The sequence below is a fragment of the Triturus cristatus genome, chromosome 4_2, assembly GCF_964204655.1.
Source record: "Triturus cristatus chromosome 4_2, aTriCri1.1, whole genome shotgun sequence".
In the NCBI taxonomy this organism is placed as follows: domain Eukaryota; kingdom Metazoa; phylum Chordata; class Amphibia; order Caudata; family Salamandridae; genus Triturus; species Triturus cristatus.
In genome coordinates, this window is record NC_140586.1 from 266,992,330 (window position 1) to 267,012,893 (window position 20,564).

The 20,564-nt window shown below is 40.4% G+C and overlaps 1 protein-coding gene across 1 annotated transcript in view; it reads right to left on the reverse strand.

Moving 5' to 3' along the window:
- Positions 1 to 20,564, reverse strand: part of LOC146833606 (cytochrome P450 2D15-like) — a 565,139-nt gene that overhangs the window by 46,745 nt on the left and 497,830 nt on the right. The window contains exon 7 of the mRNA XM_085601485.1: positions 1,232 to 1,419. Within this exon, the coding sequence (XP_085457611.1) occupies positions 1,232 to 1,419 (188 nt within the window). The remainder of the gene's footprint in view (positions 1 to 1,231; positions 1,420 to 20,564) is intronic.

Here is a 20,564-nt window from a genome sequence, read left to right on the forward strand (position 1 = left end):
TTACATTTAGTTTTTATTATGTAAAAGTGGAGTGTAATGACTTGTTAATACTCTAGCGCTTTTAGCTCATGATTTGTTTTAATTACTTTCTCTTGCGCATTTGCATTATTTTAGCTTCTCCACTTTCTATTGGGGTACTGTATTTTATAATTGCACATTGGTAAAACAAAATGTTAATTTTTTAAATGGAGTTTTACATTTTGTATGCCGCTTAAAAAACAATATTTGGTTTTGTGTATGAATTGTTGTTGTAATGCTGTCACATGGATGGGTTTCATGTGGATCTAGGTTGAGTTCCAAAACATAAATAAAATAAATGATATGAGTAAATTTGAAGGTCCTAATCCATATGCCAATTTGTGAGAATTAAACATAACTGCAGCACTTAAGCCCTGTACAAACCATAAGCAAACAGTGCATAGATAATGGGTTTTAAGCAAGGAGCTGCTTCAAGGAAGCGGTTCACACAGCCTAATCAAAAGCAGTCACAAAAACAAGAAACTCAACTTATTTTTCTTTAAACAGAGAGGAACATAATATAGGAAACATTTTTAAAAAATCACTGGAGTGTTCTCATGGTAGATAAAAACATTGGTAGCTGCCTAGGCAGAGTTCATGTTTCATTACTTCCAGGTCCCTTCAGTCCTCATCCCATTCCTTACTTATGGAGATGATAATCTCCCTGACAAACAAAGAAGAGAGCAATGCTGGGACCCCACCCCCTCCCACCAGGAGTACTTAATCAATAACTCCCATGCCAAGAGAGATAGAGGTTGTTTGCCATCCTCCATCCAAAGTAAAACTCAAAACCATCATTCTTCATCCCGTCTCAAGTGCTTTAGTATGGCAAACAAATAATCACTATTTTTTTCCACAGCCACAGAGGGGTCTTTGGGTTCATGTTCTGCCACTGAGGTACTATTTAGAAGGGATAATTTCTTGACATTGTTTAAAGAATCTATATGTCTAGAACATAAGCAACTGCAGAGGATGGAGTAAGTGAGAAGTAGGTAATTGTGATTTCAGTTGAGCTTCAAACAGATACATCATGTAATAGTGGCATTGATGTATTGTTTTTGAGCATCCTGCTAATAAGCAACAATGGCTGTCAATGGCTAAACTTGTCTTTTGATCTACCAATTGAATGAGTGCCTGTCCTTGGGGTAGGGTTATCTGAATACGACTGGACTCTTTTAAGAGAGGACGTCAGGTTTTAAAGCACTGGAATTACCTTTGGTATGAAGAAGCCATTGACCTCTGTGTCTCTTGATGTCTTGTGAGGTACGCCGAGGGGGACAATATCACTAAAGCGTTGAATTTCATGGACTACAGCATTGGTGTAAGGCATGTTGGCCCGGTCGTCCATCGTAGGCTGCCTCTCTCTTCCGACCACCTGATCAATTTCTTCTTGCACTTTGGCTAGACACAGAGGAAGTAGCAATTGAAATAGGTATTACTTTTAGTTGTTACATATTAGGCATTTTAGGTGAAGAAAGAGTTTTTAAACAAAATTCTGGACATCATTCAATTGGATACAATGTGAAAGATATTATCTGGTGAATTTTTTTCCCCTCAATATTTTAGGTTTTGTACATATTCTAAAGAAACCCTGCTTTGGCCTTTGCCATACCTGTGACTAGAAATTTCCCTTTACAATCCTGGTACAGATCAGAATGTGTTAGTGCAGAAATGTCACAAGAGATGTTTTAAGGCATGGGCAAAGTGGGCTCTGACCCAGGGCCCCAGCCTTCTAGGGGGGTCCTGATAGAGCCAGCTCTGTTCTGCAGAGAGTCGTGCCCTGATGACCTTGAATCCTTTTAAACAGATTTTTGTAAATAGTGTTTTTATATCATTTATTTTTAATGTGTGAGAGTCTATTATAGAAATACAGGACATCCTATGTGAGAAATGGGAGGGTGTCACAGAGATTACTTGAAGAAATTGTCCTTCAATATAATACTTCCAAGCAGGATAGATATGAATATGGGGAAGCTACGGTTCAATGTCTTGCACAGAGATTAAGAGTAAGGCAGTCCCTACAGCGAATATTGGCTATGACCGACCCAGCTGGTAATAGGGTCGAAACAGAAGACGGTATATTGTTTTTTTTTTTATGATTCTAATCAAGAATGATATACTCAGAATGATTTTGAAGAACAAGGCATAGAGAAATGTTGTCAAGAATTCGATCTGAATAGGTTAAACTCAGCAGAGCAGGGGTTATTAGATGAAGTAATAACAATGAATGAATTGGTGGAGGCATGAGGATTGCTTGCAAATGGGAAAGCTGCAGGGCCAGATAAATTACCGCTCAAGATATATCGCCTGCTATATCATGTATTGAAAATTGACATGCTGAATGTCTTTCAAGAAGCTCAGGTTGGGAACCCTCCCCCATCTTGTGATGAGGCCAATATAGTTGTGTTAAAAAAAATAGATAAGCCTCCGGATACAACGGGATCATATAGACCAATATCCTTGTTAAATGCGAATGGGAAAGTTTATGCTAAGATATTAGCTAATAGGTTGGCGAGAGTTATTACGCCTCTGGTTTCTATTTCTCAGCATGGATTTATACCTGGTAGAAGTACGATCAATCACATTCACAGAGTTATCACTGTTATAGACTATGCTAATGTATATCATAGAAGGTTTGGGCTGATATTTCTCGACGCAGAAAAATCGTTTGATCGCGTTTTTTTGGCTTTTTTAGGGGTTATTATGCGGAAGATAGGGTTTGGACAGGGCTATATTAGGGCAATTCAAAGCATGTATAAGTCACCTCGAGCAAGGATTTGTGTGATGGGCAGGGAATCACAGCAAGTTTACATTAGCAGGGGAACAAGGTAGGGATGTCCCTGTTCTCTGTTACTGTTCGTGTTATATATTAATCCATTTGTGATCATGCTAGAACAAAGCGAGCGTATTAGATCTATGAATTGTGGGCAATTTCAGGTGTGTGTCCTAGCTTATGCAGATGATATCGCATTAGCCTCGGCAGACCCTGCACAAGCAACAATAGAGATTGAAAGGCTAGCTGAGGAATTTGGTGTGGTTTCGGGGTATACATTAAATTCGTCTAAAACTCAGGTTGTATGCACTAATCAGTCCTGCCCGGGAGAGATTTGTGTAACTGATGTAGCTAGATATTTAGGCATTAAAATTAGAATGTCTCTCCCGGGCAGATTGATAGAGGTTAATTGGGGCAGTATAGTTTCAGTGGTTAAACAGCAGCTGGATCGTTTGGAGTGTCTCCATTTTACATTGGTGGGGAGACGCAATGTGCTCAAGATGACTGTCTTCCCCAAAATACTTTATTATTTTAGGGCGGTACCGCTAGAATTAACAAAAAAACATTTACAGAGGCTGCAATCCATTTGTCCCTAATTAATTTTTTTATTATTATGTTGGAGAGGTGTGGCTCACTGGTTAGAGGCGGCAGATCTGTAAGCAGAGAATCGGCCAGGGACCAGGGTTCAATTCCCGACGCGGCAGGGTCGTGGACCAGGGTCAAAACGGACTCGGCAATTCTCGCCTCGGTACCTACTCTAACCAGGAACACACTCGGCAACTCTGGGCATTAGCTTGCCTCATCTCCACAACGGCCCCCCACATTCGCCGGGGATGCCTGGTTTCACCTTGGAGATACCCTGGAGGGACCATCTCACAGGGATAGCCAGGACGGGTTCCCCAGCGGTCTACAGCGCCAGGACGCCTCAGGGCAGCAGTGCGCTTTACAAGACACATACATTTACATTTACATTTACATTTGTTTATTGCAAATATGTGGATTTTCTTGACAAGGGAGGATGTGCCTGTTGCAGAAGCTCTATATATCAGTTGCTATTAAGGGAAAGAAGCTAGAAATGTATTAGTAACATTTTGTGAGCCAAGCTACTATAAAAAAAAACACGGTTCAAGGTAATGACTGCAGCATATAAGATATGGAAGGTGGTATGTAAAAAGCTAGTTATCCCACAGATTAACTATTATACACCGCTTAATTCAACCATTAAGTTTCCTGCTATATTTTGGGATTATAAGATGTTGGGTTGGAGGCTTAAGGGGATTAGACAGCTAGGTGATCTATTTGAGGAGGGAGTATTATTTTCATTTGCAGGGCAAGTTGATAGTTATGGACTTCAACAGCATGAATTTTTTTAATATTTGCAAATTCGTGATTTTTTTGTAAAACATCATTTGAACAAGGGTATTATTGTGTCACCGATAGTTTAGGCAATCAGAAAGAGGGCAAGGATAGGGGCAATATATATTATATTAGTTGAGATGCAATCAGACGACCTGGCTGCTCAAGACCTTAAATGGTGAGAACGATTAGGGCAGGTAGGCGAGTTTATGCAGAGTTCGATCGATACTGCAGAGAGGATACTGTTGTCAGCAAACTTGAAAACACAACACTTCAAAACCATATTTGATTTATATCATACACCAGGAAAGATGATGAAGTGGGGTGGAAATAATGATGGGAAGTGTTTTAGATGCAGTATCGACAGAGCTGATATTGTGCATGTGTTTTATGATTGTATTGCGATCTCGCAATTAAAACAGCAAATAGACTTGTTCTTGTCAGAAGTTACAGGGACTTGGAAAAATGTTTTAAATGATCAACCAGCATATATATTTAGATATATGAGGCTCCCTCCTTTGAGATGTGGAGGGCCACATTTTATAATATCTTTAATCTTGAATATAGCCTTTATCAATTGAAGTCACCTAATCGCCAAAAGTTGGGTAGACAGATATGGGATTCAATGATACAACATATGAAATAACTGTCTGATCTTGGCTTTAACATTTGATGATGATGGATTCATGTTTCGCCTATGATTTTTACTGTTGTTCTATTAAGTGTAATTGAAGGAATATCTATGTATTGACTAAAGCATAATTATATGTGTGCTATGGATTGAATAAAAAAAAGAAAAAAAAAGAGATTACTTGAAGTAATATTAGTGAGCTCTTGCTGTGTTACAATACTGAAAACACACATCACTATCCCTGAATATCAGATGCACACGCATTTAGAATTTGATCAAAGAGGATATGAAAGAGGTGAAACTGGATCATAAAATCAAAGCAGTTCTGAACAGGGGCTCCCAAAATACATTTGGCCCATGGCCCCCAAAATCCTTAAAATATCCCTGAATGTCACCCGGAGATGGTATGTTTTTTTAGAGACGATGACTGTAAGGAAGCATACTAAGGAGCGTCAAGATGCTTGAACTCACAGCTACACCCATGCTCCAGCACTAAACCCATGATTCCTCTGCATGTGGAAAGCAGTGTTGTCTGGTGGGATTTGACTCTACACCGTTGCTGCAATTCATTTTCATGCACCTTTTTGGCATTCGAATATCGGTGAGTGAGATTCTTTCTTGACTTTTGACTGTGAACTGAGCTAATGCATCAGGGCCACTGTAATAGAGAGTTGGGTATCTGAAGCTGAAAATGTCAGAGTGCAGTAAAAAATAAAAAAGATCTCTGGAACAGAGGAAATCTCATGAAGAACATGTTTTTTTAACATCATTGCGGACACACTGTTAATTGAAATGCACTTTTCATATATCTGTAAGCCACAGATCTAATCAGTTACACCCTGCTGGATACCAATTTAAAAATAACAGCACTCTTAGGTTAGGTACATCTATAACTCTGCTATTCCAAGTCATGCAGCAATGACTGACAACTCTTGCTGGCAAGTGTACAGAGTGATAGAGAGAACAGTTGAGGTAAAACGGGGGATATTCCACAGAGAGTGCTGAATTCTAATTATGGCATTTTTCTGATTGAGGACTGGCTTTCCTGGTGGAATTCAGCAGTAAAAAATGATGTAAATGTAGGAGGAGTGCGTGTACCCAGAAACAAATCCATTGCACGATGGAGCTGGGATCAGAATGCTTCAAATCTCCATCTTAAAGAGAGAAGGTATGATTGTGTTAAATCTATTGAGGTTGTAAAACATATTGGGGCATACTTATGTGCCTTTCACACAGTACAGCAAGCCACCTTGCTGTGCTGCATGAAAGGGTTGGAATGCACTGTTTTTAACATTATACAACATATTCCTGTCTTTTCCTTGAGCTGGCACCCTTTTGGCTGCCTAGCACCAACACAGGCACCCTTGCGCCATGGTGCAAGGGTGCCTGCTTTGTAAGCAGGATTATTTTTGTGCAGAAAGGGGCACCTTCCTGCACAAAAACAATCCCTTGAGCCATATTCCTCTTTCTGTGTGCTGCAGTGCAGCACGCATAGAAAGAGGTAGAAACAAGGAGAAGTAAAAATATTTCTCCTGGTTATGCCCCACTTGGGAAGTGGTAGCATTTTTTGACGCATTCGCAGGTTTACCAATGATGGCAAATTTGGAAAGCACCAAAATCCATGAGTAAATGCATGGGAACACCCACGCTCCACCCATGGAACACCACCCTTGGGCAGAGTAGCGCATGGCGGCAATTGCACTGCATTGCGCTACTGTGAATTTTTCAAGCCATGCAAGGTGGCCTTGCGTCGCTTGATAAATCAAACTTAGGAGTTGTGTCGCTCTTGCGCTCCATTGCGTTGTGCAAAGGTGACCCAACTCCAACATAAATATACCCCACTGGCTTTAATTGTGTGCATGCTGCGGGTTCCCCTGAGGTGGAATTTAACCTACAGGTGGATGAAAGAGGATACTCCTCATTTAAGAGGTGAAATGTCCCTTGGCAATGCAAAGTACCTCCAAAACAAGCAGAAAATGGACCATTAAAGAGAAGCTAAGAACTGGTTTGTTTTCCTGTGGAGAAGTGGAAAAGGTATGGGCCCTATTTTGCAAGTAAGCGAAAAAGTGAGAAAAAAGTACAATTACTCAAAAAGGTCAAAACTTTGGTCTGATTTATAGGCATTAAAAAGTAAGACATTTTAATTGATTCTACAATTCAGTTCAGACCAAATGATTTGCCTACCTTTTTGCCATCAGATTGGTAATGAATGCAGCATTTTCTTCAACATTTTCTACAAACGATCTTTCTTCTGGAGAGAAGAATCTAGGGCAAAGGTACACAGGTGGCTCAGGAGTTAACAATTTGGCCTAAACATAGCTATTCCAGAAAATAAAGTGTGGGGGGTTATTAGGACTTAAAAGTCAGATCTATTGGCTTTGCCACTGCTTGTTTTAAATAATGTTGAGGTTTCTACACCAAAATGTTAAATTTTAACATTTTGGAAAGGTTGTGTTAAGCTCAGTGTGAGAAACCAGGGCCTGTTTGCAGTGTCCCCCACTTTTTGCCACCATTTTGACTACTAGATGCTGGTTTTCTGACTCTGACTGGGCCCTGGGCTCTGCTAACCCGACAAAGGGTATGTGCTCTAATTCAAAGTACATGGTAATTAGGTATAATTACAATTGGTACAACCTACCTTTAAGTCCGTAGTATATGGAAGGGCATGTAGGTTTAGAGGCCCAGTATATTTAATGCACTTAAGTGTGCAGTACTTGGTGCCTGCTGTAAATGCAACACTGCTTTTCAGGCTCCCGCAGCACAATCTCCTATTGTAAAATTTACGTTTTTAAACATCCCTGCACCATTGGGTACATATCATGGTGCCTGCCACACTGTGCAAGGATGTCTAGGGAGCCAAATACAGAGGGCTAGGGTGAAAGTGGGGCCTGCCAAGGGCCCCCAAATTCAGTTTACGACAGCCACAGGCTCATGGCCGACATGAATTCCAACATGGTTTGGCTGTCAGAAACCAAAATCATAATCCCGACATCAGAAACGCTGTCCTTAAGCAATTATGAGGGCTCTCCAATTGGCAGAGGACTCCTTGAGCCTGTCAGAACTGCGCCAGATTCCCCAGCCGTTTTAAACTCCGACCGCCGTCATAATATGGCTGTTGGACTTTAAACCTACTAATGTTTGTTGAAGGCTTTTCGACCGACATTATAATTAGATCCAATGTCTTTTATAAGCCCTGGTGACAGAAAAGACTGCCAATTTTGTTTTTCCCCATTATAGAAAACTAACGCTATAGGCTAACATGGGAATATTTTAATTAGGTACATATATTGATAGGAGCAGACTAGAAATGCCATTCAAAGACTCTAAATGATAGTTATGATAAATTCAACAACTTACCAGTGTTAGATTTATAATGAGTATTACAGAAAATAAGTTATAGAACATGCTTTTCTGTCAGTCAAAATCCAGCCTTCCAGTTGCCCTCTTCTGATTGGCCAGCCTCTGCTAGCCTGAGACAAGCTACCCTAATGAGGTGGTGTAGCTAGACTGGTCTTCACAGGTGGAATGACACATTAGGACAGCACAGGCTCACCCCCACATCCTGCACCCCTAGCCAAACAGGAGCCCCTGTAAATTGATTAGTAAAGGGGCGGGAAGGGGCGAGTTATAGAATCTTAGCCACACAAGTGGGTTGACTTAGCCAGATCTAATCCTCCATGAGAGAATTTCTCCATCTTGGATTTTAGAAGAATAGTGCTTTCTGGAACAAGTATATGCCACACTTTGGAGCAAGTGGTCATACAGCAGGGTGGTACCCTGCAGCCCATTGGTCAGGAATGTTCCTGCTTGATGTTCAGGAATGCTGAATAAATATTGGAGAGTAGCCGAGCAACTCAGATCTAGAACCTGAAGCAACAAGGAGAAGAAGGACTGCCCTGCTGGAACCCTGATCTGCACCTAAATGACTGTACTCAGGACTGAACTCTGGAGGACTGTACCTGCTACACAATCTGATACTACAGCCCTAAGGACTTTGCCTGGCTTTCACAAGGATTAAGGACTGGACCCCTGAAAGCTGCAGGTTAAAAGAGGCGCCTGCATCATCTCCATCAAACCAAAAATTCCCCATCATGGAGTGTGTCCAATGGACTTTTAAGGATTTGACCTGGTGCACCGCAGTCATTTTAGTCACAACGTTCCAAGGACCATCTCAGAGCTTCTAGACCAGGGGTCTCCAACCTTTTCTGTAGTGAGAGCTACTTCTGCTCAAGGAAAGTCTTCCTGAGCTACTAGCAAATTTTATAACTGTAAAATAGGGACTACACTAGGATCACCCAATGCAAGATTTTCAGTAGTTACCACCCATGTATACCAAATACGGTTACCAGCAGAAATGGTGGGGAAAAGTTAATCAATATTAAATGCCTCCCCTTGACATATGAAGTAACATTCAAATCTTGACATGCCCAGTGGCACAAAGGATATAAGCACAGCAGTACGTCTCCCCAGCTCAGTTTGAATTATCATTCACCAGTTTCTGTAAATGCACATTTTTTTATCAAATACCACTTTCCACTGTGGGCAAACAAACTCAATTTTCCATAAGAAAACCCATTTTTGAAAACTAAAACCGCTTTTAAAATATCAGTTTTCAGTTTTCGAGAAATGCACAGTGCAAACATTAGCTTGTCATTTTCATCATGTACTCCCATTTACAAATGCCTCATATGGACAGACTACTTTGAATTACCAGGTATTACAGTCATATGCCATGGATGCTCACCATAGCACCATGGATGCCTGGATTATGCCAGTAATGCCCACCATTATACTAGGGCCACAGTTGTGCCAAGGCTGGAAACCATACGGATCAGGGGTAAGACCATATATTACTCATGACCATTAATATGCCAGGAATAGGTACATAAAGACCAGTCATGCTCTTAGTAGGTCTATGATGACTGCCAGTATACCACAACTAGACCACAAATACTAAAATAGTCAAGGATGACCATTATTTTGCCATTGGTACTTTTATGCCAGGAATGGACACAATTATGCCAACACACGGCCCAATCGTGCAAGGGGATGTTGGTCATACTCGTGAGATTTGCATGGAGTGACCGCGAGGCAGCTTTGCTCAAAATAAAGGAATTGGAGGAAGAACTACTCAAAGAACCAGACCAAAGCAAACTGGAGGAAAAGAGAGAAGCAATGAAAAAACGTTTGAAAACTTATGAGCAGAAAATAAAAAAACGCAAGGAGGAGAAGTTTGAACGCGATGAACGCGACTATAACCTTGGACGTATACTAACTTTCGCCCAAAAATATGACAATCCAAGAAAGGAGTTAAAGAAGAAACCGACACAGATACCAGTGGATAACCAGGACACCACCGAATCAGATGTCACAGGTGGTGAAACATCGGGTGAGGAGTGGACACGGATAGAAGTCATGGCGCCGAGGCCACCCCTTTTCACGAAGAATTCAAACTGATTCGGAAACAACAGCAACAGGGAGGCAAAGGCAAACCCCCGGAATCCTCGGCAAGAGGAAGAGGAAGACGAGGCGGGGTGGCGGGGGCCGCAAGAAACGACCATTCACCACCAGTCACTCGCAGCAGGAAGGGTTTCAACAAGCGGAGGTAGATGATAACAATCTAACAATCATCAACCTGACACCTAAAATCCTCACCGAAACTGAAATATCGGTGTTGAAACTTGGACTTTCATTCTGTCCACAACGAAAAATGGAATTCGCACAAACACGGATAGACTTATTTAAGTTTACTCGAAAGCTGAAATTATTTAAATATTTCAAATTGAAACCTATTACAAAGAAGAGCCAATCAATAGGTACGAGCGAATCTGAGAGACCTCTGAGAAATTTAACAGGAACTGATCTTGGAACACTACGCACTATGGATAGCCTACTGGAAGTCAATGTGGAGGCTGGCGAGACAACCATCGGTCAAACCCAACTTTTGGCTGATTTGGATGTACCGCAGCAAGGTGGCAAAAGCTCGTTTAAACCGAAATCTGTGTTTCTTCCACAAATGCCCACAGATGCGGTGGACACATTCTCGGATTCAGTCATAAAAGTCATAAAAGACCTACTTCGTTTTCGTAGCGAAGGGAAATATCGGAAAAAAGCCAACAACTTCTCAAGGCAACAACAATTGGCACTAGAAAACCTGTGCAATGACGACACTCTTGTCTGTAAACCTTCAGACAAAGGAGGAAATATTGTCCTATTAACTCAAGAACAATACCATCAGGAAGTGTATCGGCAACTCAATGATCCTTTACACTATGAAAAAAACACCATGCTATTGTACAATCAGGGCATCACGGACTTTCATCTCATGTTGTCTTCCTGGTATAAGAAAAACCTACTGGAGGCAGATGAACATTTGTTCCTGAGATGTTTGAACCCTATCATTCCCACCTTTTACTATCTACCTAAAGTTCATAAGGACATAATAAATCCCCCAGGCAGGCCCATTGTGGCCTCCTTGGGAAGTTTGACCGAACATTTGTCCGTGTACATTGATCATTTTTTGTTCCAACAGGTGGTACTATTGAAATCGTATCTCAGAGATACTAAAGATTTTCTGGTACAAATTGAACGAGTGAAATGGGAACAGGGTTTCTGCTTAATGGTGTTAGACATTGCTAGTCTTTACACATGTATAGCACACAGTGATGGACTGAGAGCAGTCAAGCATTTTCTTGCCAATCGCCCACTATGTTTGATGGATCATAGTGCTATGATCATTGAGTTCATTGAATTTTGCCTTACTCATAATGTTTTCATCTATCAGAAACAGCTATACAGACAAGTCTCGGGGACGGCCATGGGCACCTGCTTCGCCCCCAGCTATGCGAATCTTTTCGTAGGCTGGTGGGAGGAGCAGGTGGCATGGGCCGAAACCAACAAAACTTGGACAGATAGAGTTGTGGTCTGGCATCGTTATATCGATGACCTTTTCATAATTTTTAGGGGCTCCCCAGCATTGGCATCTGAATATATACAAATTTTAAACATTAACAATGTTAATTTGAAATTCACAGGGGAGGTGAGCACAGAGGCTGTCAATTACCTGGATCTTAGTGTATTTGTTTCGGAAGGGAAATTACACACTAAATTGTATCGTAAACCCACGGCAGGGAATGCTATTTTACATTCTTCTAGCAGTCACCCTAAAAAACTGATCGTCAGTATCCCCTATGGGGAACTGTTACGTTTAAGGAGAAACAATACCAGGGAGACAGATTTCGATTCTTCAGCTAAAGAAAGCCTTGCACGCTTCAGACAGAGAGGGTATAGTGAGAATATACTTAATAGAGCCCTCAACAAGGCCAAGTGTGCAAATAGAACGGACCTCTTAAGCAACCAATACAAACAGAGGGAGGAAGAAAACACTGGAACATTCAGACTGATCACTACATTTTCTAAGGATGCAGGTCATCTGAGACGCATCCTAAAAAAGAATTGGGCCATTCTTTTTATCAGATACCATCATTGGTAGTGACCTACCTCCTAATCCCCTGGTAACGTTCAAGAAGGCCAGATCCCTTAGGGACACCCTGGTACACAGCTATCAACCTACTGCAGATCCGAAATCACCATTTGGGGCTCTTAATGGTTTTTTCCCCTGTGGTAAGTGTAAGGCCTGCAAGAAAAGTAAAAGGACCTTATCTTACACTGTCCCAGGTTTAGCAACACCGAAGAAAATTACCAAATTTCTCACATGCACCACTCCTTACACCATATACTGTTTGACCTGTCCTTGTGGACTCCGTTATATTGGCAGCACTATTCATCCTGCCAAGATACGGATCCTAGAGCACATGAGGGCTATTGCCAATTTTGACGAGTCCTATCCAGTTGCTCGGCATTTTAATCAATGCCACAAGAGAGATCGTGATTTACTAACATATTTCTGCTTGGATCAAGTACCCATCAACCCTAGGGGAGGTGATAGGATACAAAGACTTAGACGTCTTGAATCACGGTACATAATTGATCTGCAAAGTAAAAATCCGTCTGGTCTGAACAGTAGTGAGGAGTTAGCTGTGCATCTAGGAGAATGATATATTAAACATTAAATTATTTTACTGTATATCTATTATCTGTTACTGTATAGGACGTTTGCATTCGTTGAGTCCTCTCTCTCTCTATATTCTTCTTTCCTATTTTGTCACTACAGGCACTGTTTTAACCATTATGTGTGGAGGATTGAAAGCCGCTGACCACTGTTTTATTTCTTTGAAATATTAGGCTTGTTTTCGCATAGAACGTACGCCCATCCAGGGCTTTATTATTATGATTGTTGATGAAGTGCATTTATTTTGATGCTTCTAGTCACCATTTGATACGTTCTAGCGGAATAATGAGATATCATGCTTGCTTTCGCGTTATAAGAATGTATGCCCATCCCGGGCTTTATCACTGTTGGTGAATTGCATTTATTGTGATGCTTGATGGTACGTTCAAAGATGGCGGAATATTAACATCCTGATTTCAGGATTCTGTTAGTCTTTCTACCATGTTGATTGTTAACATGAGCGCGAAACATGAATTTAAAACAGGGGCGATGCTGGCGTTCCGAGCTTAACATCGAGAAAGGCGAGTTGCCGAAACGCGTCTGTTATGAACGCCAAGGGTTCCTAATAAATCATCTTTTGGAACTCTCCCCCCGTGAGTGCTGTCGTCTGTGTTCCGGTATGATTACCGATTGGCAGTGTGGAGCTGTAATATATATATATATTATATTTATCATTGGGACTTTCCTTTTGTTCAGTTACCAATTTCGACTACACTCAAACCAGAATAGACTTGTTCCAATATATTCGTAAATTGAAACTATGTAAATATTTTTACAATGTCAACAAAAAGTCAAATATCACGACAACAACAGACAATCTGAGTGCCACTGCCAGCGATCTACAAGTAGCAGATATGCCACTTTTACAGAATCTACAAGAATTACAACAAGAAATGAGCCAGATATCTCCGGGTGATGCGGCAATCAGCTTAGATGTTAACATTTTCAAACGGATGCAAAGTCCCTTCAGACCTAAATCCATCTTTTCTCCAGTTATGCCCAGGGATGGCATTGACATATTTTCGGACAATGTCATCAAAGATCTTAAAGAATTAGCTTTAATTAGTAATAAGAACTTTACTACGAATTACAACAATAGATCTTTTGAGTACAACGCACTAATCCGAAAAATTAAATCGAGAAAAGATATAATGGTCAGGTGGTCTGATAAGGGCGGCAACATTGTCCTATGGCCCACAGATATGTACCATAGAGAGGCAATGTCACAATTACAGGATGCAGATTGCTACAGCCGCATCAGCTCCACATACTCCACAGGGGTGAAAGAACGTTTTCACAGAGCCCTGTACGAATGGAAGGGAATGGGACTGTTATCTAAAGAAGAGATGGATTTTCTTAAAAATGATTACCCAGTAACCCCAGAATTGTATCTTATTCCTAAGATTCATAAAAACCCTATGTGTCCCCCGGGAAGACCTATTATTTCAGCTATAGGGGGTCTCTTCGAGAATACCAGCAGATACATTGATTATTTTCTCCAACCCTTTGTTCGTAGTTTACCTTCCTACATTGGAGATACTGGGGACTTTTTGACTAAAATAGAAAATCAACAGTGGAATGATAATTGTATTTTCTTGACACTTGATGTACAGAGCCTGTATACAAGCATTAGGCATGATGATGGTCTGAATGCTATGAAATTTTTCTTGAACAAAAGGCCATTAGAGTTGTACCAACATACAGCCATGCTACTAGACATGGCCAAGTGGTGTTTAAACAACAATGTTTTTTTGTATGACAGGCTACACTATCAACAAATTCAAGGTACGGCCATGGGTACTTGCTTCGCCCCCAGCTATGCTAATTTGCATATGGGCTGGTGGGAGGAGCGAGTACTCATGGTCGAGTACCCATCAGAGATACAGGAGAATGTGAAATTGTACACCAGGTATATAGATGACATCTTTATCCTGTGGGAAGGCACAGAACAAAGTGCCTTAAAGTTTTCTGAAGATCTTAACAATAATCAGTTAAATTTAAAATTCACTAGTACTGCCAGCAAAGAGTCAATTCATTTTTTAGATTTGGAACTGTTTATACAAGAAGGCAACATAGAAACACGATCTTATAGAAAGAGCACATCAGGGAATTCTATCCTACATGCCAGCAGTTTCCATCCCAGCAAATTGATTGAGAGTATTCCCTATGGGGAGTGTCTGAGGATGAAAAGAAACTGCAGTTCTTCTAACAGTTTTAACCAAGCTAAAGAAGAACTCTTTGACAGGCTTAACAACAGGGGGTACAAACCAGAGATCCTCTATAAAGCAGAAAACAAATGTGCCACAGTGGAAAGATCAAAACTACTTAAAAGAGATAAAACTATTTACATTCCACCAGGCGACCCTCCAGCAAGCACACCACCTAGACTCATCACTGGTTTCAATATCTATCACACAAATATTCGCAGAATACTCACTAAACATTGGCAAGCGGTAAGAAGTGATCCAACAATAGGAGAAATATGCAGCAAACCACCACAAATCACATTTAGACGAGCAAAATCAATGAGGCAGGAGCTAGTTTGTAATTCACCTAGACTAGACACCAAAACAGATTGGCTCAAAGCAAGAAATGGATTTTACAAATGTGCGAAATGTAAGGCGTGCAAGTTTGGGGTCAACACCCGCAGCCTTATTTTACCTTTTAAACACACTCCTTTTGAAATCCGCAGCAATTTCACCTGCAAAACAGAATTTGCAGTGTATGTTCTCAAGTGTACCTGCAATAAATTATACGTAGGTAGTACTATCCATCAAGTACACGTACGAATCCTGCAACACCTACGTGCTATCAATACTGATGATCCATCTTACCCTGTAGCACGTCACATAAACACTACACATAGTGGTAGAAGTGAGGATCTCACATATTTTGTGATAGATAGTGTTCCAAAAAACATTCGGGGAGGAAACAGATTACTGTCTCTGCGCAAACTCGAATCTAGATACATTGTGCTACTGAATAGCAAGATTCCAAATGGACTCAATGCGGACGAAGCTCTAAGTGTACATCTGCAATAATAAAAGTGAAACTAATGTAACACAGTTTATTTAGCATTTAGATAATACAATACTGTGTGTTCACCTGTTTATTTTGAAAGACTACTTCTTTTGTGTTTTTTGCTCACTCTTCTACAGCACAGGTTTAAACTTTTGGCACAAGCCTAGATGAATATTAGCTTGTTTTTCCTTAAGGCGGTATAAAGTTTCATTTTGTAGTCACAAGAAGCCACTACCCACTTGGGTTCAATTGATTGGTTAGCGAGTTAATGCAACTATACTAAAACACATATTTTAAATGTTTACATTTTATGTTCGACAATGAAATTAAATGCTTGCGCAAACAGTATTACTCTGTACATACATTTGGTGATTTAAAGTAACACTCACAGTGACTCTTTCTATGTTTATGATTAACCGCCAAAAGTTAACTAGCCAAAGGTGTATTTAAGCACTGTAATAATGTCTTACCTGTGTTCAGTGACCAAGGCGGCAAGTCCGTCGAAACGCGTTTGGCTTTGGTGTGAAGAATAAAAACTTTTCTTGATGGATTTCCCACGGTGTCAGCGCCTCTTCAGTATCGCTTGAATTGGGTTGTACAATATATATATATATATATATATATATATATATTTGGCAGTTCTTGGCACCAGGCATAGTTTCAGGAAGCAGTAGTGTTTATTATGGACACACATAAATGTTGATGAATCTCTTAATTTTTTCTCGTCTGGATCATACCCTGTTCTCCTCGGGTTTTGAGCTGATCATGCATCTAACAGACACATTTTCACTCTGACTCCTGCAGTCACGCACTTTGGTAAGTAAGCACTGATTACAGCTCAGGCTACTGCTGCCATAGTTTTTTGATTGTGCACTGTTCACACACATGTTGTGACTGATAAAGGAGGGACCACAACATGGTCAATCTCCCTCTGGCTTAATTATATCGAGATTGGATACAGACTATCATGTAGCAGGTCCTATAAGCCGACATAGTGTGTGTTTGTGTGTTAGTATTAGTTACTGTTATACGTTTGGCTGGCTGTCACTCTAAGGGTCTTGAGATGATCGGTGCTGCCTTCTTTAATAGGCACCTACTCTCTGAATTTGATACTGGGCTTGACTCACCTCAGAGAGCTACTTTGAAGGTACTAGCGAGCTACCAGTAGCTCCCGAGCTACTCGTTGGAGACCCCTGTTCTAGACTCTTGGGACCACATTCATCAAAGTTAGGAATGGCGATTCCTAAATTGCGATTCTTAAGAAACCGCAATTTAGGAATAGCAATTCCTTATGCATGTGGGAATCGCAAAAGAAATTGCGATTTCTACACATTCCTTATTTGCGACTCGCAAATTGCGAATCGCAAATATGGAATTGCTTCCCATTCAGAATCAATAGAAATTGCATGCGCAATTTGCAATTGCGCATGCAATTTCAAGGGTGCAAGGGTGTCAAAAGGACACCCTGATGCACCCCTGAAATTGCAATTTAAAAACATATTGCACACACACATGCCCCAAGGGCATGTATGTGTATAACACAGAACTTTGAAAAATGCATTTCTGTGCATTTTTCAAAGTTCTCGTAAATTATCATCAACTTTGAGTTGATGGTAATTTGCGTTTCTTAAATGCGAAATCACAATTTGTTGGGTTGCAATGCATTTAGAGAATCCCAATTTGCGATTCCCTAAATACAATTGCAATTTAAGTAATTGCAAATTTAGAAATTACTTAAATAGTGATTTTTGCATTTGGGAAGATGCATCTCAAATGCAAAAATTGCGGAAGCAAAGGGGCAGATTCTGCGAATCTGCCCCTTTGCGACCACAATTTCCAATCATGTATGTGCCCCTTGGATTGGTGATCTGGACACCCTGAACCCACAAAAGGAACTTCAGGAAGAGTTTCCAGAAGTGTGAAGAAGTTTTGGTAAAAAGATCCAGAAGTTGACAAGGTGCATTGTGGTCAAAGATCCCAGAGGCAAATCAGAGAATCTGACCTCTTGGCTGGTGCATTGGACCACCTTCCTGCAACAAGAAATACTTCTGGAAGTAAAAGTAAAAATGTTACATCATAGGTGGCCTGAACTCTGGACTTTGTCCCGATTCAGCGTGACCGTTTTTAACCCGTTAAGCGCAATTTGCTTCTAAGCGCTAGTTTTTCTTTTGTTATAAAAAAAATTCATATCTCTGGTCCCTTACACTGGATTTTTGTCATTTTGGTGTCCATTTGTTCATAAAAATATAACCTAGTTTTATACATTGGTGTTGGATTGCTAGATTGTATTGTGTCTTACTTATTTAATTTATTGGTGGTTTTGCAATGCTTTACACTCCTGCCTAGTAAGTTAAGCCTGCCTGCTTGTTGCCAGCTACCAAGGGTTCAGCAAGGGAATAACTTATGGAGACCATGGCTGAACCTTTTATTGTGTGTGTGGCCTTATTACAAATGGTAGGGCCCTTCTTATCACTACTAATAAACCACTTTCCAACAGTCTGGAATTTGAAAGGAATGAGCAAGTGGTCTGACCAATCCAATTTGAAAAGATTGTGGAGATTGTATGTGATGTTTCTTCTTTAGGTGATTCAGCTTCAAGCTAAGGGTTTAACCCTGACGATCACACAGCATCACTCATGGCTGTTCTTATATTGCACCAGCACTTTATTAGGTTACTCATTGGTTGGTAATGAGGACCAATCTATCTTCCACCTTCTCTGTAAAAATGATTGTCTTTAGGCATTTGCACTTTATCTAACCTTTTTGCTGCTATAAATGAGGAATGACTAGTTAGTAGTCATCTTGCTGACTAGCGTGGCAACCTCAGTATGTTTCAAATTGCCAATAATATAGTTTTAACATGTACAAATGCAATCTTTTTTTAAATAATTGAATCTGTTTTCAAAATGTAAAGGTTTTCAATGACCATAAACAATAACGATTATTAATATAAGCACACAGTTTTTAATAAAGATATCAAGCAATTGATTTTGTGGAATAGATATGAGGTTTTAGATCTGCCCTGTAGAAACTGTCTGTAATGTAACCTGCGGTGAGTGATTATAATTTTCACGTGAATCATGCCTATGAAGGGTCTTGCATTTTTGTATAGTGTCAATTTGCAAGCTGCTGATTTGGTATTACTAAACTGGACAAGGAGTTATGTTGACAACATGAGATGGTATTGTGGGACAGGGAGATTGGTGACTACTGGGAGGGCTGTGGGCATGGTACTCGGCATGATTAAATTTGGGTAGGAGTAGCTTTATTCCTCGTTTTGGTCCAGACTTTCTTGATTGAAGTTGCCATTATGCTGACTGGTTTCATATCCCAAGAGGTGTGTGAATGATAATGGGGCATTGGGGGCAATTGAGGAAGACAGTTAATGGTGTAGTCACCACAGATGGTTAGCGTGGTATTAGTCTAGCCATTAACCTTTATGATGTCAAACTGGAATGAAGATATGAAGGATGATATTCAAAGATTGAATATTGCCCTTCTCATGTAATTCAGGATGATGTGATGTGTCACTTTTCTGGGTATGGCAACCTGAAATTGTACATTTCATCCGATAACTGATTGTTGGGGGTCTTTGAAACCTAAAGAAACCATAATGTATCATTTCAAGAGGGTGTGAGTAAGTTAGTTTTAATAGAGTGCATCCTGAGAGGTTTCTGTGTTGATTACCAAGGACTGGTGTTTGTGGTATTGGAGGAGTACTTCAGATACACCTAAGGGAATAGGAGCTCTTTGGTGTTGTTAAATGTGTCCATGCTGGTGTCTGGTGTGATATTAAGCCCTCATTGTTTTAGGGCTGTTAGTCATAATATGGTCAGAGAAAACATAAATACTATGGATCATGAAAAGCAGATTCAATATTAAAAAGACACAATATGCAGCCTTTGGAGATCATTAAGTACAAACAAAAAGTATGGAACAAAGATGTCACATTAGGTGCAAAAGGTATACATAAATATGACAACATATTTTTGATAACACATTAAGGTGCATTGGGGTACACAATCATCCTTGGAGGCAAATCACCATGAGCCTGGAATCCTTTAAGTAGTACAGATCACATTTATTCAACAGATCCTGCCTTAAATGTTGTCCATTTCTGAGCCTACGCTACCCCTTAGTGTAACTTTATCACTTTAAATACAAATTTAAAAGCCTAGGAAATCTATTATCCTTTTCCTCTTAAACCTGTAATCTAATTCCCTGCTTGAACTGAGCTCTTTTTTCCTGCCACCAGAAAAACCCACCCTAGAGGTGTTCTTTCTGTCCTCTTTCTCTGAAATGCCCTTCTTTGCCTTCCATCATTCATTCAGCCCTTCTATAACTGTAATTAAATAAGTCCTGCTTCCCAATACCAAGAAGTACATCCCATCTGGCCAAAATAATATAGGTATCATGTACACTATGTCTACATTATGTAGCACACTAATATTTCTTGATTTCCAAAAGGCTCCTTCCTTGCCTTGTTCATGACCTCTGGCTTCCTTGCTACCCTCCACACGCGCCTCAGTAACAAAATTGTCCACATCAAATCTTTCACCCTCACCCTTCCTGCACATCAACAAGCCTTTTTTCATCACTTTTAAACGTTCCAGTCACAACAGCTGCTCCAGGTCGATCTGTCGTAAATGTATCACTACCAAGCCTGGCCTTTGCCAACTCTCTTTCAAATACCA